Source organism: Hemicordylus capensis, chromosome 13 (assembly GCF_027244095.1).
Source record: "Hemicordylus capensis ecotype Gifberg chromosome 13, rHemCap1.1.pri, whole genome shotgun sequence".
In the NCBI taxonomy this organism is placed as follows: domain Eukaryota; kingdom Metazoa; phylum Chordata; class Lepidosauria; order Squamata; family Cordylidae; genus Hemicordylus; species Hemicordylus capensis.
The window spans coordinates 9,616,753-9,641,280 of NC_069669.1; the positions used below are offsets into that span (position 1 = coordinate 9,616,753).

Below are 24,528 nucleotides of genomic sequence, written 5' to 3' on the forward strand. Positions count from 1 at the left end.
TGACTTCGCTGCCGTTTTACCTTGGCCCCTGCCTGCCAACTAGATAAGCAACCGGAAGATAAAATCACTTCCCAGTGGGGTGGAAACGCTTCCCAGAGCAACTTGATCAGCTGTTCTTATTTCCTTGTTGTGGACATGGAAGACCTTGGAGGGAGGGGGTTGCAATCGGGGAGGAGAGGCTAAACGGTCCCCTCACTTCTTCTCCTTCCAGAAGAGAATGCCCTCTTTGCCAACAACTTGGGCACCATTGGAACCACCACCAGCAGCAGCAGCGAAGGCCTGGCCAGAGCCGTTGGGGTCAGCAGCGAGGGCTCCCTGGAGAGCAATGAGGTACGTCTTTTGCTGCAGGAAGCTGAGGAGCAGCTGGGTGAGCTGAAGCCCGGGATTTAGTAGCAAAAATCAGCTGTCGGGGAGGGGCCTCTCTAAGAAAGTAACCGGAGAGAGATTGTGTCTTGTGGGTCAGAGCAACTCTGCGAGTGGCAAGAAATGCAACTAGCTTATCCCGCGCAGAGTGTCTGCGCTCTAGGACTTTCTTGCACACTTTCCCCCTCAGCCAGTCTCCCTTCAGACATTGAGCAATGGCATCCGTCGCCACTGAGTCTCCTCGCGAGGAGGATGGCTGAGCCGGGGCTTCCCTTCCAGCCTGCACAGATGACCCTCAGTGCACTCTTACGCGCCGGATAGGCCGTCTTCCTTGTGAGGAGACTCGGCAGCAACGGATGCCATGGCTCAATGTCTCTTCTTTCTTTCCTTGCCTCCTCCTCGACCTCCCTCCCTCCTCGGCAGCAGCTGCCATTCCGGCAACTCTCTCTCTCTCTTTCTCGCCGGAACTCTCGCGAGAGCTGCCACACACGGGATTAGCCACGGGTACGTCTTAGAGAATTATATATATGTATATATATAGAGAGAGAAGATTTTGAGAATTTATTTAATTATTTGAATTACTGTATTTACACGAATCTGAGGGGGCCCCCCAGTTCTTTCCTGTTAAATATGGGGCCAGGGGGTTGTCTTAGATTCAGATTCCTCTTTCTTTTGGATGAATACAGGTATAACCTTCACTTCACCAGGGCTGTTCAAATTCAGCCCTCCTGCAGATGTTAGCCTACAACTCCCATAATCCCTGGCTATTGGCCACTGTGGCTGGGGATTATGGGAGTTGTAATCTAAAAAAACAAGCGGGTGCTCCCTGGGAGGCTTCTCCAGCCAACCTTTCACTCCTGACCAGCAAGCACAGCGTTAGTGGCCATGTCCTGAGAAGTGGAGGTGATTGGGCCGATTTACACAAGCTTGCGCCCCACTCACCATCTGGGCAGGTGAATGTGTCAACTGCTTCCATGGGGAAATTTGGTGTTTTGAGGTGGCTGGTTCAGATGTGCCATAAACCACCACTCGGTGTCTCAGACATCAAGCCTGCTTGTGTACGCTGGGTCTTGCCATAAATGCAAGCAGGAAATAATAAAGTCCCTGCTTCCGTGCAGCGACCCGCTCCTTTTCCTCAGAATATGCTGCCCTTTGCTTTTCGCAGGATTCAGACCACGCTGGGAAGCTCTCCAGCCGAAAGCACGCCAAGAGCTACGTGAAGGCGAAGAACCGCTACAGCAACAGTGACAGCCACTGGTCTTGCAGATCCAGGGTGTCCAATCAGCACTGCATCCCCTCGAACCCCGAGACTCCATCCTACACGGGGCCCCAGGTAACCACAGTCAGGAAATGTCCCCAGATAGCGGGGAGGCCGGGACCAAACATGGGTGGAAGTTGGATCCAGCTCCTGCGAGGAGCAAAGCAGAAGTGAAGCAAAGACAGAAGTTCCGAGTGGGTCCCCGTATCAAGGATACGGTATAAAGGATCTTATACCGATGCTGGTATAAGGCAGCTCCACTGTGCTCCTGGGACAGTGCTTGGTTCTTGACGCTGCCGTTGGTTGTGAGAATCACTGTCCCAGCCTCCAACTTGAGCACTACAAAACCCACATTTTCCCTCCTTGCATAGATCATGCTGCATTTTTAATGTCCCGGGAATGCAAGCTTAGAATCTGGAGTGTTGCTGATGCAGATTCGTGCATGCCAGACAGTCTAATATGGGGTGCGCGACTCGAATGTCCTGCTGGGCCGGAACCAGCCGTAACTTGGCATGCGCTCCATCCTAGCAGTGGGACTAGCAAGGCTGGTGAGGAATACCTGATTTGATTTCTATACCGCCCTTCCAAAAATGGCTCAGGGTGGTTTACACAGAGAAATAACAAATAAATAAGATGGATCCCTGTCCCCAGAGGGCTCACAATCTAAAAGAAACATAAGATAGACACCAGCAACAGCCACTGTGCTGGGGCTGGATAGGGCCAGTTACTCTCCCGCTGTTAAATAAAAGAGGATCACCACGTCAAAAGGTGCCTCTTTGCCAAGTTAGCAATATGCCAACAAACTGAGAGCTCACGATGCTGTGAGGCTCCTGAGCATGTCAAAAGCGAGACGCATACGCCTGCAGTCTCAAACCTAGGCAGAGAGGCTTCTGGGAGCCGGCAGGAAAGCAGTGCTAGCAACCCAGCCCTTTGCATCCCCTTGCCACTTTCTTCTGCTTCTGCTGCAGGATCTCGCCACTTTCCTGGAGCAGATCGGCTGCCTCAAGTACCTGCCGGTGTTTGAGGAGCAGGACGTCGACCTTCGCATCTTCCTGACGCTGACGGAGAGTGACTTGAAGGAGATCGGCATCACGTGAGTCCGCAGACTCCCTGGCAGACTGGAGAGAGGAGTGTGGCGTGAGGTCCTCCTTCCGAGCTCTTCTCGTCTCAGCCTTCCTGGCGATTCCAGCCCTGGGTGCCGTCCGGCTGTGCTCCGTCAGATTGCACCTATGTGGCCCTCTGGTTTGGGTGTGTCGCTGCATGACTAGAAGCATAGGAAGGATCTCTGGGAAGAGCCTGGACTTTTTAATCCGAGTTCATTGCTTCGCTTAAACTGGGAACTCTGCCATCCTCACTTTGAGAATCCCAGGAGCCCAATTCTTGAGGTTCCTTGACACCTTAATGCAGGGCCTGCTCAACTTTGCCCCCACTGCTGTGTTTGGACTACAGCTCCTCTCCTTGGAGCGGAGAGCTGGTCTGGTGGCAGCAAGCATGACTTATCCCCATAGCTAAGCAGGGTTTGCCCTGGTTGCATACGAAAGGGAGACTAGAAATGTGAGCACTGGGAGATATTCCCCTTGGGTGATGGGGCTGCTCTGGGAAGAGCAGAAGGTTCCAAGTTCCCTCCTTGGCAGCATCTCCAAGATAGGGCTGAGAGAGACTCCTGCTTGCAACCTTGGAGAAGCCGCTGCCAGTCTGTGAAGACAATACTGAGCTAGATAGACCAAGGGTCTGACTCAGTATATGGCAGTTTCCTATGTTCCTAATCCCCAGCCACAGTGGCCAATAACCAGGGATTATGGGAGTTGTAGGCCAGCATCTTCAGACGGGCCGAAGTTGAGCAGCCCTGCCCTAATGGAACATAGAAATCTGCTTTATGCAGAGTCAGGCTGTTTATACAGAGTCCGTCTAGCTCAATATGGACTGTGCTGACCGGCAGCAGGTCTCCAAGGTTTACAGTTAAGAGGCTCCCCGCCCCAGCTGGAGATGCTGCCAGGGATCGAACCTGCAATCAGACGCTTTGCCTCCGTGCTACGGCCCCATCCCCAAAGGGGAAAGTCTTGCAGCAGAGAGTGCTCACAGTTAGTCACCCATCCAAATGCAAACCAAGGTGGACCCTGCTTAGCAAAGGGACTCATTCATGCCCTCTACCGCAGACCCAGCTCTCCCTCCCTGCACCTCTTTTTCTTGGCTTCTTATATCAGGGGTTGCTGAATGACAACTCCCAGAATTCCCCAGCCACAGTGGCCGAAAGGCATTGCGCCCGACAGAATGATGGAGGGCTGTGTCTGCAAGGGAAGAAAAGGGAGGTGGAAGCATGGCAAATGGGGTTCCTGCTCACTCCTTTTGCGGTCTTCTCCCCTCTCCCCGCCCCCTAGTCTCTTTGGACCCAAGAGGAAGATGACCTCTGCCATTGCCCGATGGCACAGCAACGCCCTCCCTCCCAGCGACGCCCTGGAGCTGGCCTACGCAGATCGCTTAGAGGCAGAGATGCAGGAGCTGGCTATTCAGCTGCACAAGGTAAGATGGCCCGCTTTGCAGAGGACGCTACACTGTTTAGGGAGTGGGCGCCAGAACAGGTAGTGAGGAGCTCCAAAAGGATCTCTCCCAATGGGGTGAGTGGGCAGCAAAGTGGCAGATGCAGTTCAGTGTAAGCAAGTGTGAAATGATGCACACTGGGGCAAAAAACCCCCACCAAATTCACATATATGCTGATGGGGTCTGGGCTGTCGGTGACTGACCAAGAAGGGGATCTTGGGGTCGTGGTGGCCAGCTCGTTGAAAGTGTCAACTCAATGTGCGGCAGCTGTGAAAAAGGCCAGTTCCATGCTAGGGATCATTAGGAAGGGGATTGAAAATCAAACTCCTCATATTATAATGCCCTTATCCAAAACTATGGTGCGGCCACACCTGGAGTACTGCGTACAATTCTGGTCACCACCTCTAAAAAAGGACACTGTAGAACTGGGAAAGGTGCAGAGGAGGGCAACCAAGATGATCAGGGGCCTAGAGCACCTTCCTTCCTGGGGCTTTTTAGTTTAGAAAAAAGATGACTGCGGGGAGACATGATGGAGGTCTACAAAATCATGCATGGGGTGGAGAAAGTGGGCAGAGAAATTTTTCTCCCTTTCACATAACACTAGAGCCAGGGGTCACCCCTTGGCAGTTCTTGATTGATTGCCAAGAAATTTAGGGCCGACAAAAGGAAGTGCTTTTTCCACACAGCACGTAAACTGTGGAACTCTCTGCCACAGGGTGTGGTGATGGCCACCAAAAGGATGGCTTTAAAAGGGGTTTAGACAAATTCATGGAGGAGAGGTCTGTCAATGGCTACTAGTCTGGATAGATATAGACTTATCTCCAGCCTCAGAGGCAAGATGCCTCTAAATACCAGTTGCAGGGGAGCAACAGCTGGGGAGAGGGCATGCCTTCATCTCCTGCTCGTGGGCTTCCCAGAGGCATCTAGTGTAGGGTGGCCATATTCTGGCTTTCCAGATCCGGGTGCCTAATTTGCATATTATGTAAATTGGCTTGAAAATGATTTCTGAGCCGAATAGTGACTGCACGCTTTGCTCCAGAGCTCCGCTTCTACAAGGGTTGGAGCTTAGATTTTACGGGGAAAGGTTGGGGCTGAAATCCGGGCGAATCTGAGTGGGCTAAGCCGTCTGGGTGAGATGCTTAAAATCCGGGCGAAACCTGAAATTCCGGGGGGCAGGGCGACTCTAATCTGGCGGGCCTCTGTGGGGAAGCAGGATGCTCGCTTTGATGGGCCTTGGGCCTGATCCAGCCGAGCTGTTCCTATGTTGTATACTCAAGTGATTCCCACGGGCTCCACCTGCCCCTCCTTTCCTGGGCCAGCCCCTATTTTCTAGCATCTGTCCCTGATGAATCACTGTCGCTATTCCGTTTTATGCTGGACTAGATGGGCCTTGGGCCTGATCCAGCAAGGCTCTTCTGTTCTGGCTCCAGGAGCCCCTGGTGAAGCCGCTGCCTCTCTACAGCCGGGCCCGACTGCTTCTGGCCAGAGTGCATTGCTGCATCCTTCATCCCGTGGTTCTTGGGGTGGGGGCCCCCTTGAGTTGGCACCGAAGATGCCGAAAGCCCGGGAAGGGCTGGCTTGGAAAGGCTTTGCGAGCCGGAGGCTGGCCCCCAACTCTCCCGTCCAACGGTCAAGTGAATCGCAAGCATGACTGCTCTGCCGTTCTTGGTGTCCCATGCAAGGTTTCCCTCTTCCCAGACGCTGTGGACTACAACTCCCAGAATCCCCAAGCAAAAGCCCTCGCAGCTGGGGATTCTGGGAGTTGTAGTCAACATCCTCAGGGAACCCCTGTTGAGAGGGGACACTGGTCCAAAGGGCATCCCCCAGCCAGACCTGTCTCTTAACTCTTTTGCCCCGTTCCCTTGCAGAGGTGTGAGGAGGTGGAGGGGCTGAAGGGGCAGGTGTCCCAGGAGCAGGAGCTGCGCGCCGTGGTGGAGAGCTGCCTCATGGAGCAGGACGTCGCCCGCAGCGACACCCAGGCGACGTTGCGGGAAGCGCTGGGCATCACCAGGAGCGCCACGCTCCTCCTAGAACAGCTGCAGTAAGTGCATCCACCACAGGCCACGTCCCAGGGTGCACCGCTGGGGCCCTCCCACTGTTGTCGGACTACAGCTCCCATCATCCCCTGCTGTTGTCGGACTACAGCACCCATCATCCCCAGCCACAGTGGCTAATAGTCCGGCATGATGGGAGCTGTAGTCCAGCAAGAACGGGAGGGCTGGAATTCTGAGCTTCCTGCTGGTGCAGGATACAATTTCCAGTAAAGAGAACAAGACTATATTTGCTTCTGAAGAAGAGCCCGCGCTTGAAATGCGTCAGGCCGTACAGAATAAAGTTGCCCTCTACTTATTCGTCACCTTTGGGTTTTCCTTCCCTCCGTGCTTTTCCTGGTTCTCTGGTGCTGCGTCATTTTCCTCCCCACCTCCTTTCCCTAAAGCTGTGCACCTCTGGTCAAAGGAACATAGGAAGCTGCCATATACTGAGTCAGACCATTGGTCTGTCTAGCTCAGTATTGTCTTCACAGACTGGCAGCGGCTTTTTCAATGGTCAATCTGCTCCCCTCCGCTCCCGTCTTCCCACTCATGGGAGCATAGGGAGCTGCCTTATACCAGAGTCAGACCCTTGGTCCATGTTAGCTTGGCATTGCCTACACTGACTGGCAGCAGCTCTCCAAGGTTTCAGGCGGGACGCTTTCCCAGCCCTACTGGGAGATGCTGCCAGGGACTGAATGAATCCCCTTGTTTCTAGCTTGTGTTTTGCCCCAAGGTTGACCCACGACATTTCCCTTGTGCTAGACAGCACAGCACTGCCTTAGTTTCTGTGCTGCGCTGTGTGCGGGTTTTATTTCTTTCCAGATTGCCTTGCTGTGATGCTGGCTGTTCTTTCCTTTGGTAGGGCCTGTCAGGCAGAGCTGGCTTCCCGGGTGAAGCGAGAGCATGCAGCTGACCGACGGCTGGACGTTAAAGCACAGCTGGGCATTGGTGAGTGGGGAAGAGCTAGAAAATGGCAAGAGAGGAGCCTGGGAATGCAGGACAAAGTCTTGAACATCTGCAAGCAGCCAAGGAGGAGGGGGGAACTGGCAAAGGTGAAATCTGTGGTCAGCAAAGCACCGCTGGGAGTGGCTTCATCCTCCGTCAGACCATTGGAGGTAGACCATTGGAGGTAGACCATTGGAGGTAGACCATTGGAGGTAGACCATTGGTCTGTCTAGCCCCGTACGGTGTTCACTGGTGGGATGTGTGTATCAAACTTGAGTCCGCAGATGCTGTTGGACTTCAACTCCCATAATGCCTAGCCCCAATGGCCAACGCATTATGAGAGTTGAAGTCCAGCAACATCCGGGGGCCCAAGTTTTAAGAACCCCTGGTCTACACGGACCTACAGTGCCAAGGTTTCAGGCTGGGAGTCTCTCCCAGCCCTACAGGAGAGGAGAGCTGGTCTGGTGGTAGCTAGCATGACTTGTCCCCTTAGCTAAGCAGGGTCTGCCCTGGTTGCATATGAATGGGAGACTTGATGTGTGAGCACTGAAAAGATATTCCCCCTCAGGGGATGGGGCTGCTCTGGGAAGAGCAGAAGGTTCCAAGTTCCCTCCCTGGCAGCATCTCCAAGATAGGGCTGAGAGAGACTCCTGCCTGCAACCTTGGAGAAGCTGCTGCCAGTCTGTGCAGACAATACTGAGCTAGAAGGACCAATGGTCTGACTCAGTATATGGCAACTTCCTATGTTCCTGTGTACCTGCAGATGCTGCCAGGGGTGGAACCTGGGACCTTCTGCATGCAGAGCAGATGCTCTACCACTGAGCCACAGTTTGTCCCATCCTCAAAAGCAACACAGGAAGCTGCCTTCTACTGAGTCAGACCCTTGGTCCATCTAGTTCAGTGTTGTCTACCCAGACTGGCAGTGGCTTCTCCAAGGTTTCAGGCAGGGATCTCTTTCAGCCCTATCTTGGAGATGCTGCCAGGGATTGAATCTGGGACCTTCTCTGCTGCCTGGAGCCAAGGACATCTGTGAGTGGGTTATCCTTCCCACGTGCTCCAAGGCAGGACTACCGTAATTCGTTGGAAGCCTTAAGAGCCTGGGTAGAATAAAGCCCGCCCAGTTCTTTTAGTCCTACTGTGTTCCTAGGCAGATCTCCCCTCTCCCCTCCCCTTCTAGAGTCTCCTTTTTCTGCTTTGCCTTAATTATTTCTGGTATCTCCTCTCTCCTTGCCCCTGCTTCTCCATTATTTTATCTCCTTTCTTAACTAACCCCCCCCCCAAAAACACCACTTTGCTTCGATTCTCTCCTCCTCCCTTCCTTCTCCTGCCCACCTATGGAGCATTGACAGGCTCTTTGGAATGTTTTGATGCTCTGCCATTGAGCTAGGGTATGTCCCATCCCCAACAGAAACATAGGAAGCTGCCTTATACGGAGTCAGACAGTTGGTCAATCTGGCTCAGTATTCTACACAGACTGGCAGCGGCTTCTCCAAGGTTGCAGGGAGGACTCTCTCTCAGCCCTATCTTGGAGATGCTGCCCGGGACTGAACCTGGGACCTTCCGCTTGCAAAGCAGATGCTCTTCCCCTGAGCTGCGGGCTCCATCCCTTAAGTGGGGAATACCTTGCAGAGCTCACACGTCGTCTCCATCCAAATGCAAACCAAGGTGAGCCCTGCTTAACGAAGGATTTAAGTCAGTATCTCGAAACAATTGTTGTAAACCGCCCAGAGACGTGAGTTTGGGGCGGTATAAAAATACGATAGATAAATACATAAAACATCTGGGTCCCGCTTGAGTGCTTCATCTGCTCCCCCGTCACGGGTACCTCGACCAGCCATTCCTCCTTCCTGGCCATGTGCTCTTTGCCCCTAGGCCCGGAAGGCTGGCCCGCCGTCTTGGAGGTCTTCAGCCTGCCTGAGCTGTCGGCTGTTCTGGAGGAGCGCGTGGGAGAAGTGGGTAAGGCGAGATGACGTGGCCTTCCTGTCCTCTTCTGTTGGGCCCAACACAACTCTCTTTTTATGGGGGGGCGGCTGATGGGTGTGAAGTTGACCATGAATGTGAGATCCGGCACCAAATTGGTGGGCAGCAGTGATGTAACTTCCACTAGCAGAGGCCATGCAGTGAACCCGATCTGAGGGTGGCGCTTGCCCCCTTTCTCCCCCCACCTTCTCCACACACACAGCGGCCATTGGAGGGATCAGCAGGCAAGACCCCATGGGGAGGGGTCAGCAGTTCTTTGCTGGCGGACTCCTCCTCCTGTGGCGGCCATGCATTTGCGCACAGAGGTGTGGCTGGTGTGCCTTACACTTCTTTTTTAGATGGTGAGCCCTTTGGGGACAGAGCCATTTTATTTGTATCTCCGTCACTGCTTTGGGAGCTTTGGTGGAAGAGCATTCTATAAATATTCCTTGTATTTGTGGTTGGGGTGGCTGTGTGGGACGCCAGGCGATTGGGGCGGGGGGGGGGGGGAGGTCTGCCTTCTCATTGGCTCGACTAGCCCCAGGGGAGTTGAGTGTCAAGCGAAGGGGTGACTGGCAGATGGCCAAGTGCCTGCAACCTGGCTACGCAGCGGGTGGGGAGGGCAACCACTTCTGTCCCGTCCTCTCCGCGGGAGACCTCCTCTGCCCCCGGCCCTCTCTGGTGACGGAGCTCCCTTGTGTCCCCAGGGAAGGCCCTGCGTTCAGTCGGCCGGACTCTTGAGAGGCTACAAAGTCCAGAGAAGGGCAAGCCGGCCCGGAAACAGCCCTAGCAGCAGAGGAAGGTGAGTGGAGAGTGCCGATGGGTGGAGGGAGTGCGCGTCTGAATGGAAGTCTCACGACAGGGGCGCTTGCTGGTGACCTCTGGGCTGGATCACTGCAAAGCGCTCTACACGGGGCTGCCCTTCTGCAGAGTCCGACATCTTCAGTCGGCTCCAAACGCGGCAGCCAGATGGTGCGGGGAGTGTCCCGGGGAGGCCACCTTATGCCTTGTTCTAAAACGCTTGTGCTGGCTGCCAAGAAGTTTCTGGGCGAAGTACAAAGGGCTGGTAAAGTACCTTTTTTAAAGCCCTGAACGGCTTTTTTAAAGCCCCGGTTGCTTCAGAGAGCGCCGCCTTCTGCGTGATTCCCCACCGCATGTTAAGGGGATCGTGAGAGGCCTGTCTGCAGCTGCCGCTGGGCCATCCGGCGGCAGTGCAGAACCGTGCCTTCTCTGTCGCTTCTCCTGCACGATGGTATCTGCTCCCCTCGGAAATTGGAGGTTCGACACCACCTTCCCCAGGGCCGACCCATCTACGAGACCAGGGATTCTCAATATTGGGTCCCCATATGGATTCTTGGACTTCAACTCCCATACTTCCCAGCTCCAGTGGCCTTTGGTTGGGGATTCTGGGAGTTGAAGTCCAAGAGCATCTGGGGTCCCGACGTTGAGAATCCCTGCACGAGACAGTTGTGGGGAGGGGTCTGAGTGGGCAGGCAACCGAGCTGGCGCTCCCCATCCCTCTTGTCCGCCCGGGCACCCCCTTGCTCTCCTCGCCGTCTCCACTCATTGCTTCCGCCTCTGCGCGGACGTTGCCGCATTGCACGGTGATGTGATTATAGCACAAGCAGGGAGGAGATCAAGTGGGCGGGCAGGCATCGGGGGCCCACCTGCCCCTGTTGGGCAAAGGAGGCAGGGGCACGACCATTCAGTTACTTCCCCATTCAGGATTACCATCCCCATATTTCATGTGCAAGCGAGTTGGTCGGCCTGTCGACTTGGCAGACCTAGGCAGTCGTCTAGGGCGCCAGTTCTGAGGGTGGGGGTCCATAAATGGTGCCTGAATAGAGCACTGCCAATTATTCTCTCTCTCCCCCTCTTGGATTGCACCCCTGAAGTACTGCACAGTGGTGTGAGGATGCCATCCACCCCCTGATCCCCAAAGGCCCGAGCCTCCCCGCCGAAAAGCTTCCCCGAACCCCTGCAACGCCACTGCCACTACCGATGGCAGGAGGTCTCTTCTGTCTGACTTGCTGTCGCCTCCTTTGCAGAGAACCTGACGTCGGGTGACGGTTCCACCCGGAAGCGATGTTTGCCTGGGGGAGAGTGTGCGGGAGCCGGCGGGACGGCACAGGCAGTCTGCGGCCAGAGCCATCGCTCCCTTTCCAGGGGGCGCTGGTGGGATGCTACGGCACAGAAGGGTTGTCAAGTCTGCGGGGCGAAGCAGAGACCCCGCGGCGGAGGGGCTACGACTGGATCCTGCCACGGAACCGGAAGAACCGTGAGCAAAGCTTTCCCTCCTGAGCCTGGGAATTCCGAGCTTGGGCAGCTTGACCGTGGGCTCTCTTGTGGTGGGAGGTGGTCTGATATTTCTGGAAGGGCCCTTGGTTTCAGCAGCTGGGTTCCTCTCTCTCTGTCTGTCCTTCCCCTCGCTCCCCCCCACCCCCAAATACGGACAAGAGGAAAGATGGCAAGAATGGGCACTTGTGTCCCGGGAACTTGTCCTCTATCGCGGGGGGTTGGTCTGTTAGAGCGATGCTTCCCTCGATTCCGCAGGAGGGCATGGACTTTCCCGGGCCCTCTGAGCACAGCCCGCTCTTGTTTTTATGGGGGTCACTTTGCCTCGGATGGGCAAGAAGAGAGACAAGGGTGGCTGGTATTTTTAACACGGTTTTTAAACTTTTATATGGAAATCGGTGATTTTAAGTGGGCTGGGGGTGCAAGCTAGCCCCTGGGGCTCAGGACAGTGGGTTCCCCCTGCTCAACTAGAAGCATAAGCCGGCAGTGCTGGTGACGCGGGATGTGATGCACCTATTCCTCATGGAAGCCAAATAGTGTCTTGCGAAGCCTGTCCCAACTCGCTTTGGGAGGAGAGGTAACCTTGTTGTTCTTCTGACCTGCTCCTGACGAGCGCATGTCAGCCCACATGCTCCCCTGCGACTTCGTCCGCTTCGCTCAAGGCTAATGTTCAGGCGGGATGTCGGGAATGCGCAAATGAAACGAGGAGTGTGTGTATCATTGCAAGGGAGGCAGGCACAGCTGCCTGTAGCCAACATCTGCTCTGCGGCAGACTCGTGTTCTGCGACACGGAGGTGTGGAATAACCCGGAGCGTGGACGCTGGCAGCACTTCTGGGCCTTGGCTTCCCAGAGATGGCACCCGTTTTTAGCAGGATGTGGGAGGCCGCTGTGGATGCAACCCTGCTGATCTCCCTGGCAAGGAGAAAAGACGTGGGTGTGGGCGGGCGTCTCTAATAGGACTGTCCTCACGATCAGCCTTGGGGCAGGAGATGCATCCGACCCGAATTCGGCAGCCATGCACGCTCCTGATTTAGCCATCGTGAGAATTCTACATGCCAGGGCGGCGGAGAGGAAAATGCTCATCTGTGAGCTGGGGCAGGGGGAGGCCGGCGGCAGCGGGGAGTCGAGAACAAGTACCCAGCTGCAGAGGGAGGGTGGAGGGTAAGTGCACACATGCATGTGCGCACACCTTCCTTTTCACCACGTCCTGCCTTTCTTGCAGGATTCTCACAATGGCCGATTTGGGAGCCCAAGTCACAGGCTCCCAAATTAGGGTTGGAGGCTTCTCTTACCCTAATATCTGTCTTGCAAATGTTTGGGCTGTTCTCATCCTTGCTCACCTTAAACCTCGCAAGCATCCAATGAGGTAGTAAACCTGTGTCTGGCCCATACCATTCCAAGTTGAGGGCAGGATGATATATAATTGCTCCTCCATCTTATGAAACCCCTCCTCCAAGAGCAGGAATTCCCCACCTTGGGTCCCCAGATGCTGCCGGACTACAGCTCCCAAGGCCCTTGTGGCTGGGGATGATGGGCGTTGTAGTCCAGTGGCATTTGGGCACCCAAGACGTCGGGCCCAAAGGCTGGGATAGAATCGGACAGCTAGGCTGGCATAAGTTGCACACAGTACAGATCTAACAGCTTAGAACCGGGTATGTGCCCTCTTTCCAGTCTCAGGAAGGATACGCCAAGATTAGTGGGTGTGTACATCATGCCCAGTAGAATTCCTGGCATATTCTACCCTACTTGCAGCACGGCACCTCTGCAACTGAGATTTAAAGAGCGGGATAGATTGCCAATCCCTTGCCACAAGTAGGGTAGACCAGGCCAAGACTGAGTGTGATGCATGAACTCACCAATCTCGGAATATTGTTCCCAAGACCGCAAGTGGGGCTGCCACATCTCAGCCAAGCCTCCCATTCTGTGCGAAGTGTGAAGCTAGCCTTGATTTTTCTACATGCAAGCAAGAGGGTTTTTTGTTTTTGGCACAGAGGTGCGTGTGTTCCAGTGAGCGCCTGCTAAAACAATATAGCCCAGATAGGGCTTGTCCACTCCATGTAAGACCAAAGCATTGGTGGCTATAAAAAAAGCTGCAAGTGGTTTTGATAGGCCAAGGGGAAGGGGGAAGTGCTTTTTCAAACAGCCAGTCCTAACCTTTAATCCTCAAAGTGTACTATATATATGTATTGCCTGTCTGTGTTGAGCCAGTATCTTCTGCTACAAGAGAGTTGAGTGGCCAGAACAGTGCTGTGGCGGCTTCCCCTTGGGTTGATGCCAGCGCCCCCTGCAGGCTATTTTCAGAGTGGAAGTCAGGAATTGGGCGGGGGGAGGCGCTATCTCCAGTAGCCAAACATTTATATCATGACAGTGGAGTTGGTGGGCTGGTGGGGGAAGCATTTTCTTTCCCAATTCTTATATTTGGTGACAAATTCAACATGCACTGTTGCAAATAAATCAATCTTTTGACCCAGCGTCTCAACGGCACTGTCCTTCCTCTGTTTTAACGAGAGGGAACTGCACCCTTGATCCTTAGGCCAGCGACAGCATGGTTCTCTGCATGCCACTCTAGAATCGCTGGAGAAATGTTGCTGGATCCATGTAGTCTTTTCTTTCAGATGTTAGCCAGGCAGTGGGGTAACTGGTGTGCATCTCAAAGCAGAGCATGCATCTGCTCCTTAAAGGCTTCTGCATGGATGTAGCATGCTTCAGTTCTGGACCAGCCGTAGGGAAAGCTCTTGCCATGATGTGGCTTAGGAAGTTGCCTTCTACTGAGTCAGACCATTGGTCCATCTAGCTCAGTATTGTCTACACAGACTGGCAGCGGCTTCTCCAAGGCGGCAGGCAGGAATCTTTCTCAAGCTATCTTGGAGATGCTGCCAGGGAGGGAATCTGGGACTTGTTGCATGCCAGCAGGCAATTGCTCTTCCCAGAGAAGGAAGACTACCTAAGGGGAATATCTTATAGTGTTCACCCATGTAGTCTCCCATTCAAATGCAAACCAGGGTGGACCCAGCTTAGCAATTCCATGCCGACTCACACAAAAAAATTGGCATCCCGATGCCATCGCAATCTGGCTGGGGGCCAGCACAGCCGGGGAGGGTGGCTGGTGGCAGCAACGGGCCCTACCTGTAGATGCTGCCAGGGATTGAACCTGGAATTGCTGAGCTTATACCTCTTCGCAAAATGCCATGCATCAGGAGCCTAGGGAGCTGCTGTCTACTGAGTCAGACCACTGGTCCATCTAGCTCAGGATGGTCTACACAGACTGGTAGCAGCTCTCCAAGGCTTCGGGCAGGGTTCTTTCCCAGCGCTGTCAGGAATGAAACCTGGGACCTTCTGCATGCGAAGCAGATGCTCTACGGCTGAGCTTCTACCCCATGAACTAGCAGCCTAGGGAGCTTCCATCTACCGAGTCTGTCCACTGGTCCATTGAGCTCAATATTGTCTGCACTGACTGGCAGCAGCAGAGCTCCATGGTTTCGGACAGGAGTCTTTCCCAGCGCTACCTGGAGACGCTGCCACAGATTGAACCCGGGACCTTCAGATGTTCTACCACTGAGTTGTGACCTCCTCCCCAAACTTGCAGAGACTTCTTCTTAGGAATGTCGCTAATTTGGCATGGTGGTAGGCTCGAGGAGATCAGTCCTCCAGGGCAGGTGGTGGCGACTGTGTCTAACAGGGTAGCTGAAGGCACGATTCGGTCCGTATCGCGTCGCATCAGGGCTGCACCAGAGCACAGATTAGGAATCAACATTGTGTAAGGTGGACAACAATGGTGTGCCATCTTCTCTCCTCTGTCGATTCCACTTGGGGGCCTTGCTTTCTCCCGAGACGGGAAACACTTCGGAAGGTGGTGGGTTAGAGTTGCTGGTGGCTTCCATCCTAGATGCGAAGGATGAGCACCGCTTGCTCCGCCGGTCCTGAAAATGTCAAGGATGTACAGGGAACGTCCTCTTCATAGGAATGTGTGAAGCTGCCTTATGCTGAGTCAGACTATTGGGCCCACTGGCTCAGTGTTTCCTGCACTGACTGGCAGCAGCTCTCCAAAGTTTCAGGCAGGAGTCTGTCCCAGCTCTACCTGGAGATGCTGCCAGGGACTGAACCTGGGGCCTTCTGCATGAGAGGCAGATAATCTACCACTAAACTACGGAATATCTTGCAGTGCTCACATAGTCTCCCATCCAAATGCAAACCAAGGTGGGCCCTGCTTAGCAAAGAGGATAGTTCCTCATATCTCAACCCTCATCTCCCGGTTTATGTGCCTGGTTTGAGCAGCCACCTCTGGCAGAGCTGGGAATCAAGCCACAGTCACTGAGAATCTTCCCAACGCAATCCTTGGTTGCCCACGAAGCCAGATACTGTCCCTTAAAGGGACAGAAAGTTGAAGGCTGTGTCAAAGGACCACCTGGACTGCTTCTGGGTGCTCCCTTTCCAGCGCGTATGGCCTTCTTTCCTTCACTGCGAACAGCAGAGGGCTGGGTGGTCCAGTTTCCAAAGCTGCCATTTCTTCTTCATTTCAGATTTCACCTGGATGAACACGGAAAGGTACAGCACGTTAGACTTGTGTCTGGCTCCTAATAAGTTCACACCTGTGCTTTCCCTCCTACCGTGAATTTTGCTAATCTGCTTTGTAGTCCAGATCAGGGGCTCCCAACCTTGAGTGCCTGATTGGACTACAACTCCCATCATCTTAGAAATTTAAAAAACAACAACCCCAAAAGTCAATGTAAGGGTACCTAATAATAATTTTTAAAACTCTGGACTGTCCATAGCAAGAAAGAAAACCACAGGAGGGGTCTGAAATGCTTCTCTAGCTTGTGTCCAGATTGTGCCCAGAAGCAGGAGGCGGTGAAGCTCCTTAGGGTTAGCCGATGCTGAAGATAGTTGCATGCCCCAAAATATGTCCTGGAGACGGTTGCGGAGAAATGTAGGAGATGGACACAGAAACCTAGGAAGCTACCTTATACTACATCAGACCATTGGTCCTTGCGGGCAGTGGCTTTCTGAGGTTTCAGCCTCCCTGGAAATGCCAGGGATTGAACCTGTGAACCTTCTGCATCAAGCAAGTGCTTTGCCACTAAGCTATGGCTCCATCCCTTAAAGGGAAGATTTTACAGCAGTCTCCCATTCAAATGCAAACCAGGGCAGGCCCTGCTTAGCAAAGGGGACAAGTCATGCTTGCTACCACCAGGCCAGCTCCCCACTCCGATGGGTTCCTACCTCCTTATTTGCAAAGCAGTATAGCACAGCAACCAGGAATCCCTGTGTTAAAAAGAGAAACACACAGCATAAGCCTGCCAGCCTCTGAGACACCAGGGGCCCTGGTTTGAAACGCTCTTGGCCACTGTTGTGAGCATGTCCAAGGTGATGAGCAGATGCCCAAGAGTGTCTCTCCCTCTACTGCACTAGAGCAGGTAAGATCAGGAGTGTGTGTGTGTGTGTGTGTGTGTAAACGGAGCTCAGTTTACACACTGTAAACCTGCACGCTATGCTCTTGAAATCTGGATTCTAAGCCTCTTCAATACATGAGGCAAAGGGACGCAAAACTGGGTGGGTTTTGGTCACAAGGTCTCTGGTGTGAGCTCTGCTCAGAAGAGTGTTGGGGTGAGCCCACAGAAACATAGGAAAATGCCTCCTACCAAGTCAGACCCTTGGTCCATCTAGCTCAGAATTGTCTACCCAGACTGGCAGCAGCTTCTCCAAGGTTGCAGGCAGGAATCTCTCTCAGCCTGTCTGGAAATGCTGCCCGGGAGGGAACTTGGAACCTTCTTCAGACAAGCATGTCGATGCTCTTTGCAGAGCGGCCCCATCCCCTAAGGGGAAGATCTCACAGAGCTCCAACGTGTTGTCTCCCATCCAAATGAAAACCAGGGCAGACCCTACTTAGCAAAGGGCACAATTCATGCTTGCCACCACAAGACCAGCTCTCCTCTCCAGCTTGGGCAGGAGACCTTCCCTCTGGAATGCGGTCCGGCTGAATTGCTGTGATCTCCCTTTGAGCGAACTCCAGTTCCCTATTCCACTCCCTATTCCACATAGCCCAGGGGTTCTCAAATTTGGGTCTCTAGATGTCGTTGGGCATAATCCCCAAGATCTCCAGCCAGCATGGCCAAAGACCTGAGAGAGCTGGTCCTGTTCAGGAGGGCCTGCAAGCCTCCGTTGCAGCCGTTGCCCTGATGGTCAGATTTCTGCCACGGGATGTGGCGATGGCCACCAACCTGGATAGCTTGATTGATTTTATTATCTACCATCTTTCGATACTGCCCAAGTCTTGTGTCTCTGGGCAGTCTGCAATTAAAACCACTTCAACCAACATTTTAAAAACATTTAAAACCCAACGTGAAAAGTATTAACAACTCTAAATCTTTAAAAGGGGTTTTGGCAAAACCAGCAAGAGGCAAGCTGTGTGCAGAAACATTCCCGGCGCAAAACAGGGACGGCAAAACGCTCACTCAGCGGAGGAGCAAAAAGGAAACCCGGAAACGGAGCCCGCCGTACCCAACTCACCTGGAAGGAGTTGAGGAAGAGGGTGAAGAAAACTTTGACGTAGCGCAGGACGCCCGTCGTCTGCTCGTCGGTGGCGAAGATGAAAACCACCTCGTGGATCCCAAACAGGGGGATGAGGGTGAGGGTGGCCTTGGCTAATCTAGGAGAAACAGAGCTGGAAAGATTAGTATCAGTAGTCCCGCTCGGGGCACGGCGCTGCTTTGGAGAAGGGCAACCAGGTGAGCGGCCATGTCCCATCCGAATCCCCTCGGGTGGCTTTTAGTCAACGAAGAGGCTCTTGCCGTTTTTAAGCACCCCTCCGTATTGAGTCTGGATTCTTAGCCGGCTTCCTCGAGGGCCCAGGGGTCACACGTACCGCAGTTTGTAGTCCGCATAGCCCTTCTGATTGGCTCGCAGCTTGGCCAGGATCACTTTGAGAATCTGCATGAAGATCAGCAGGTTGATCTAGCGGGGAGAGCAGAGAGAGCGGAGCGCGTTGAGAGGTTTCTGCCGGAAGAGGCAGAGATCTTTGATACCCACGACCCCAACTCGCCCTCTCCGATTTGGGGTTCATTCTTCTATATTGTACAAAATTCGGCACAATCGCTAGCCTTATGCAGACATCTTGTAGTACAAGTGTGAAGTGTGCTGTCAGGTTAGTGTCGGCTTCTGGCACCCACAGAGCCCTGTGGTTGTCTTTGCTAGAATACAGGAGTGGTTTTACCATTGCCGCCTCCCCCGCAGTATGAAATGATGCCTTTCAGCATCTTCCAAATCACTGCTGCCTAATATAGGAGTTCCCCATATTCTGGGAAACGTACCAGCAGCGGGAAATTGAACCAGCAACCTCTGGCTTGCTAGTCAAGTCATTTCCCTGCTGCGTCATTAGGTGGTACAGATGTCTATATACAGAGACATGTTTCTGTGTGAATGATTGTACCTGTGTTCATTTAAAAAGTGAACTGGCACACACAACTCCTGAAATGCGTCCATAGAGGAAGGGTACTGCTGTGCCTGTGTGTGGGGTCTCTCCCAGCCCTACCTGGAGATGCTACCGATGATTGAACTTGGGGCCTTCTGCATGCAAAGCGGATGCTCTGACACTGAGCTACAGCCCCATTGGCCTGTTACTGCCCCTGCAATCAGCTTGAATAGGAACAGAGGAAGCTGCCATATACCGAGTCAGACCATTGGTCTATCTAGCTCAGTATTGTTTTCACAGACTGGCAGCGGCTTCTCCAAGGTTGCAGGCAGGAAGCTCTCTCAGCCTTAATTTAGAGATGCCAGGGAGGGAACTGGGAATCTCCTGTTCTTCCCAGAGCGGCTCCATCCCCTAAGAGGAATAGCTTACAGTGCTCACATGTTATACCTTATAGTCTCCCATCCAAATGCAAACCAGGAAGGACCCTACTTAGCAAGGGGGACAAGCCATGCTTGCTACCACAAGGCCAGCTCCCCTCTTCTCGTCTAGCTCAGTACTGTCTACACCAGGCCTGCTCAACTTAGGCCCCCTACCAAGCTGTTTTTGGACTACAACTCCCATCATCCCCAGCCACAGTGGCCCATAGCCAGGGATTATGGGAGCTGTAGGCCAACATCTGCAGGAGGGCCAGAGTTGAGCAGCCCTGCTTTACCTGAAAGCACTCACATGTACTCTCCCATCCAAATGCAAGCCCGAGCGGGCCTTGCTCAGCAAAAACAACCATTCATGCTTGCTCCCACAAGACCAGCTCTCCTCCTTTATTGCATTAACCCCATAATGAAGGTGACGGGTAGGCCTCTCCAGGGAGGGTGTCCCATCCAGGAGGAGCCACCACCAAGAAGACCACCTCCCCTGTCTGCTTCCTCTCCAAAGCTTTTCACGCCCAGGCAGGTTCCCAAGGAGAGTAGGAGCACCTTTCTGGACACACAGGGAAGCAGTGGGAAGAATGCCCTCTGCCCCAGTCTGAGCCACTCACTGGGCCATGAGAGGCTCCAGATGGCCTCAACCCGTGGCTAGGGCCGCCAGCGCGGCAAGGGTGGCCCGGGCTTGGCAGTTGACAGTTAGTCCCTCGAGACGTCGCTTAGCAACGCGGCGGGCAGAACGTTCAGGCGGAAGTGGCACCGCGGCCTCCCTCACTGCCTCTGCCCGACTGGGACCTGCTCCCACTGTTTCCCATCACCCTGCTTTGCTGGACCCTGGCGGCAGCAGCCTCCCCTCCCTTTTGAACCCCCCCCGGGTTGCCGCTGTAGCAGGGCTCTCTGCCGCCGCCGCCAGCGATGGAGGATAACCCCCCTCCCCGCTCTTCCAAGCAGCCGCTGGCCGACTCCCACGAGACGGCCTCCGTCAAAATGCTCGGCGACATCAAGACGACACAGACCTCTCCGGCGGCCGCTCTGCACCCGGAGAGCAGCGACATCAAGGAGGCCCCCCTTCTGATGGCCGCCTCCCTCAACAAGCAGCTTGGCCCCCACGAGCACGCCTTCCCGCCAGCCACTCTCAACCTGCAACTGAGCCAGGTCCGGGACGGGCGCAGGCAGACCGCCCCCTACATCCAGCCCATGAACCTGTCCCCTCCCGCTTTCCCCAGCACCCAGAGCCGCCGCGGCACCATGTTCCCGATGCTCGTCTCCCGGGACTACGTGGTCTGGTCGCTCTTCAACTCCATCTTCCTGAACTGCTGCTGCCTGGGCTTCTTCGCCCTCATCTACTCCTTCCGGGCGCGGGACCGCAAGGTGATGGGAGACGTGGAGCGGGCCAACGCCTTGGGCCGCAAAGCCAAAAACCTGAACACGGCCGCCTTGGTGGTGAGCACGTTCGCCCTGCTCTTCTGCGTCATCTTTCTCGCTGCCACGCTCACGACTCACAGCAAGGCGGTGACTCAGCTCTGGAAAGCGTTTATGGGGCCCCTGGTGAAGAAGACCACAGCCGCGCCAGCGTCACCCGCCACCAGCCACCACCCCGCAAGCCACGTCTGATGAACCGCGGGCCCAGGAGAGCCTTCTCGGCATTGCCTTGTCGGCGAACGTTGATTGGCCTTTCTGGCGTAACGGCGCTTCTCTTCTCCACCTTGCACGTGCGCCCAATTTCCACGCAGGAAATTCCACGCAGCCCCAGACCGCTGGCACTTCTGGGGGACGGGGGGACAGAGGTTTCCACTCACCCCGGGCGCCCTGGGGCTGGCCTACTGGTAAACAAGTGGCAGGGAGGATCGTCTGAAAGTACTGCAAGGTTCCCAGGGTTGGAGAGAAGACGCAGAAGCAAGACACAAACTACAGTTCTCTTCCCCCCCAGTTCTCCCCAAGTGATTGGTTTCACGACCCTTCCACTCTCTAGAGCTGACAGGAAGCATCAACCGTTCTCCCTTTCGTGCTGGTATTTTGACAACATTGCTCACTAAAGCGGTGTTTTAGTGTTTTGGAGGGGCCCCCCATGTTGAAATGTGAAGACGGGGGGGGGGGAACGCTGAGCAAATAAATGTTTTTCCTCCAAACACAAACCAGGAAGGTATCCCCAAGTTCTGTTCAAAGGGGTTGAAAGCAATGCAGACGACACACCCGGCGATGGATTTTAAGTTATAGGCACTTGGAATGCAGCTTTATACCAATCAGAATATTGATCCATCTCGCTAAAACTGGTCTACTACTCTGACCAGCAGCAGCACTCCAAGGTTTCAGGCAGCAGGCTCTCTCAGCCCTACCGGAAGGTCCCAGGTTCAATCCTGGACATCTCCTGCATGCCAAGAACAGCCCCATCCCCAGCTGACTTGGGAACATAGGAAGCTGCCTTCTACTGAGGCAGACCCTTGGTCCATCTAGCTCAGTATTGCCAACACAGACTGGCAGCAGCTCTCTCCAGGGTTTCAGATAGGAATCCTTCCCAGCCCCATCTGGAGATACTGTCAGGGTATTTTCCCTACATGCGAAGCAGATGCTCTGCTACTGTGGCCCCTTTGAAGTCCCCTTCAATCATTTTTGGTTTGACTTCTGCCTGTGAGAGCCATTTTAAATATTCATGGGGATGGACAGATCAAATTCCATTCTGTTCTCTTCTGTTAAAAAGTCCCACATTTCTTCCATCGCTGGGGTGGGGGGGAATCTGGTTTTTTAAAAAAACGTTTTTAAAAAAAGATTTTCACATATTTCCTATTCTGTACTGGTATCCAGGTAGGGCTGGAAAATCTTCCTGTCTAAAACTTTGGAGAGCTGCTGCCAGTCAGAGCAGACTGTGCTGAGCTAGATGAACCAGGGGGCTGACTCAGTAGACGGCAGCTCTCTGTGTTCCTATGATAAAACGTTGCAAAACCTGCATTTAAATGCATGTTTTTACACAAATGTACGGAATGCATAGAATGATAGATATCTTCTAAAACCTGATTCCCCTGGGGAGTGAGAGGGATGTGCAACCATAGGTGCATTTGGGCAAGAGATGAATTAAATCAGATTCCTAGTTCAGAAATAGTATGTGGTACAGTCCTCCAAGACTCCCTTCAGGATGCATATGTGCAGATGGCATAAGGGTGTAGACCCCAAGACATAGGAACCTAGGAAGCTGCCATATACTGAGTCAGGCCCTTGGTCCATCTAGCTCAGTATTGCCAACACAGACTGGCAGCGGCTTCTCCCAGGTTGCAGGCAGGAGTCTCTCTCTCTCTCTCTCTCTCCGCCCTAGCTTGGAGATGCTGCCAAGGAGGGAACTTGGAACCTTCTGCATGTAAGTATGAAGATGCTCTTCACAGAGCGGCTCCATCGCCTAAGGGGACTATCTGACAGTGCTCACACGTGTAAGACCACTTACACACTTGACCGCACTCACACACTTGACATTCAAAACATCCTACAGGAAGGAGAATAAGACTCTCAGGTAGATGTGGCAAGCAGCTACAGAGCAGAGGTGAGATTTGAACTGGGGGCCTGCTGATTTGTAGCCAAGTCTCTTACCCACTATGCTATTCCAGAAAGGTACCACATCCCCCCTTTCAGTCCAGACACAGTCATAAGGGGGGGGGGGGCACTCACCATAGATGCCAGCAAAATAGGGATGCGAATAATCCACCAGTAATTCATGTTCTCGTTCAATGCCCAGCACCTGCAACACAAAAGGAAGACGCAAGGATGTCAGAGAGGCACCCCCGGCTGATGTCTCCTCTGCTGTCATGGAGAATGGAGGCCTCTGGGAAGGAGGACATTATTCCAAGGAAGGGGGAAACGCTCCCTTAGAAGGGACACCTTCCGTGGATGATGAGCCTATATCCTCTTGCACAGGGGATACTCCTCTGGGGGGTAAGGGAGCAATACTTCTCCAGGGGTTGGGGTAATAGTGGGCAATTCAGTCATTGGGGGTATCGAGAGATGGGTCTGTGACCCATGTGTAGACCACATGGTGATTTGCCTGCCTGGTGCGAAGGTTGCGGATATCACGCGGCATCTAGATAGACCTTTAGGTAGTGCTGGGGAGGAATCGGCGGTCGTGGTGCACATCAGCACCAACGGTGTTGAGAAATGCAGTCGGGAGGACCTGGAACTAGAACTTAGGCTGTTAGGTAACATATTGAAGCTCAGGACCCCCAGTGTAGTGTTTGTTCTCTGAAGTGCTACCTGTTCCTCGCACGGGGCTAGTGGGATTGACAGAGTGTGGATGAGACGGTGGTGCCAGGAGGAGGGATTTAGATTGGTTAGGCACTGGGATACATTTGGGGGCAAGCCAAGCCTGTACAAAAGAGACAGGCTCCACCTGAACCAAGATGGCACCAGACTGCTGGCACTTAAAATCCAGAAGGCCACAGAGCAGCTTTTAAAATGACACCTGGGGGATAGCCGACAGGAGCTGGGCAGAATCCAGTTCGGCAAATGCCCACCCTTAAGGTGTGAGGGTATAACTGCTTCAGATAAACCAGAAGGGGACAGAGCAGAAGCAAGTAAGGAGCAGACAGAAGGCTGTGCTGGCTGGTCAGAGAGATCAAATGGCCACAAGAAAGGTAGCACACACCAGGCACATGATTCAGCGTATAGGTGCCTCGATGCCAACGCCAGAAGCCTCCGAGCCAAGATGGGTGAGCTGGAGTGCTTGGTTGCTAATGAAAACGTAGATATAGTGGGCGTCATAGAAACTGGGTGGAACGGTGAGAACCAGTGGGACACTGTTATTCCTGGATACACTCTCTACAGAAAAGACAGGGAGGGGTGGATTGGGGGTGGAGTAGCACTGTATGCTAAAGAAGGGATAGAATTTAAACCTAGGAGGACCGGAGTCCTCCACAGAAACCCTGTGGGTGACAATACAAGGCCTGAAAGAAAATGTGCTACTGGGGACGTGCTAAATGGACAGTTCTCTAAATAGAAGGACTTTGCATCCTTCTATCCACCTGGCACAAGACCAGCAAGAAGATTTTTTTTTTTTTTTACAAGTTGGGGAAATAATCCCAAAACCCTCAGCTTCTGTATAAACGGAACGCTCTCTAAATGGAGGAAAGTAAGAAGTGGGGTCCCCCAGGGATCTATACTGGGACCAGTGCTCTTTAATTTGTTCATAAACGATCTAGAAGTTGGGTGAACAGTGAGGTGGCCACACTTGTAGACGACACCGATCTATTTGGGATAGTGGAATCCAAAACAGATTTTGAGGAGCTCCAAAAGGACCTCTCCAAACCTGGCAAGTGGGCAACAAAATA

General features: G+C 53.7%; 3 protein-coding genes across 6 annotated transcripts in view; 2 read left to right on the forward strand and 1 right to left on the reverse strand.

Annotated features, from left to right (window-relative positions):
* The window catches only part of ANKS3 (ankyrin repeat and sterile alpha motif domain containing 3), a 26,323-nt gene extending 12,440 nt beyond the window's left edge, over positions 1 to 13,883 (forward strand). For 2 of the 4 annotated variants that reach the window (XM_053276663.1, XM_053276664.1), the window contains exons 9-17: positions 212 to 330; positions 1,529 to 1,696; positions 2,590 to 2,714; positions 4,000 to 4,141; positions 6,028 to 6,200; positions 7,055 to 7,140; positions 9,010 to 9,093; positions 9,804 to 9,898; positions 11,145 to 13,883. In XM_053276663.1, coding sequence (XP_053132638.1) covers positions 212 to 330; positions 1,529 to 1,696; positions 2,590 to 2,714; positions 4,000 to 4,141; positions 6,028 to 6,200; positions 7,055 to 7,140; positions 9,010 to 9,093; positions 9,804 to 9,886 — 980 coding nt within the window. In that variant the 3' untranslated portion in view covers positions 9,887 to 9,898; positions 11,145 to 13,883. Of the gene's footprint in view, positions 1 to 211; positions 331 to 1,528; positions 1,697 to 2,589; positions 2,715 to 3,999; positions 4,142 to 6,027; positions 6,201 to 7,054; positions 7,712 to 9,009; positions 9,094 to 9,803; positions 9,899 to 11,144 lie in introns of those variants that run through there. The other 2 variants (XM_053276661.1, XM_053276662.1) reach the window with 1 other exon arrangement.
* Positions 13,775 to 24,528, reverse strand: part of LOC128336663 (glucagon receptor-like) — a 28,287-nt gene continuing 17,533 nt past the window's right edge. The window contains exons 10-14 of the mRNA XM_053276665.1: positions 22,877 to 22,946; positions 18,255 to 18,343; positions 17,900 to 18,038; positions 16,613 to 16,654; positions 13,775 to 15,919 (exon numbers count right to left, since the gene is read on the reverse strand). Of these exons, the coding sequence (XP_053132640.1) occupies positions 15,848 to 15,919; positions 16,613 to 16,654; positions 17,900 to 18,038; positions 18,255 to 18,343; positions 22,877 to 22,946 (412 nt within the window). The 3' untranslated portion in view covers positions 13,775 to 15,847. The remainder of the gene's footprint in view (positions 15,920 to 16,612; positions 16,655 to 17,899; positions 18,039 to 18,254; positions 18,344 to 22,876; positions 22,947 to 24,528) is intronic.
* On the forward strand, positions 19,507 to 21,357 carry LOC128336664 (uncharacterized). The gene has a single exon (XM_053276666.1). It carries the CDS (start codon positions 20,138 to 20,140, stop codon positions 20,834 to 20,836), a length of 699 nt encoding a protein of 232 aa, XP_053132641.1. The 5' UTR covers positions 19,507 to 20,137; the 3' UTR covers positions 20,837 to 21,357.

What these genes read in the sequence shown, in the direction of transcription:
- LOC128336664 (XM_053276666.1), top strand. Translation starts at nt 20,138, where the DNA reads ATGGAGGATAACCCCCCTCCCCGCTCTTCCAAGCAGCCGCTGGCCGAC.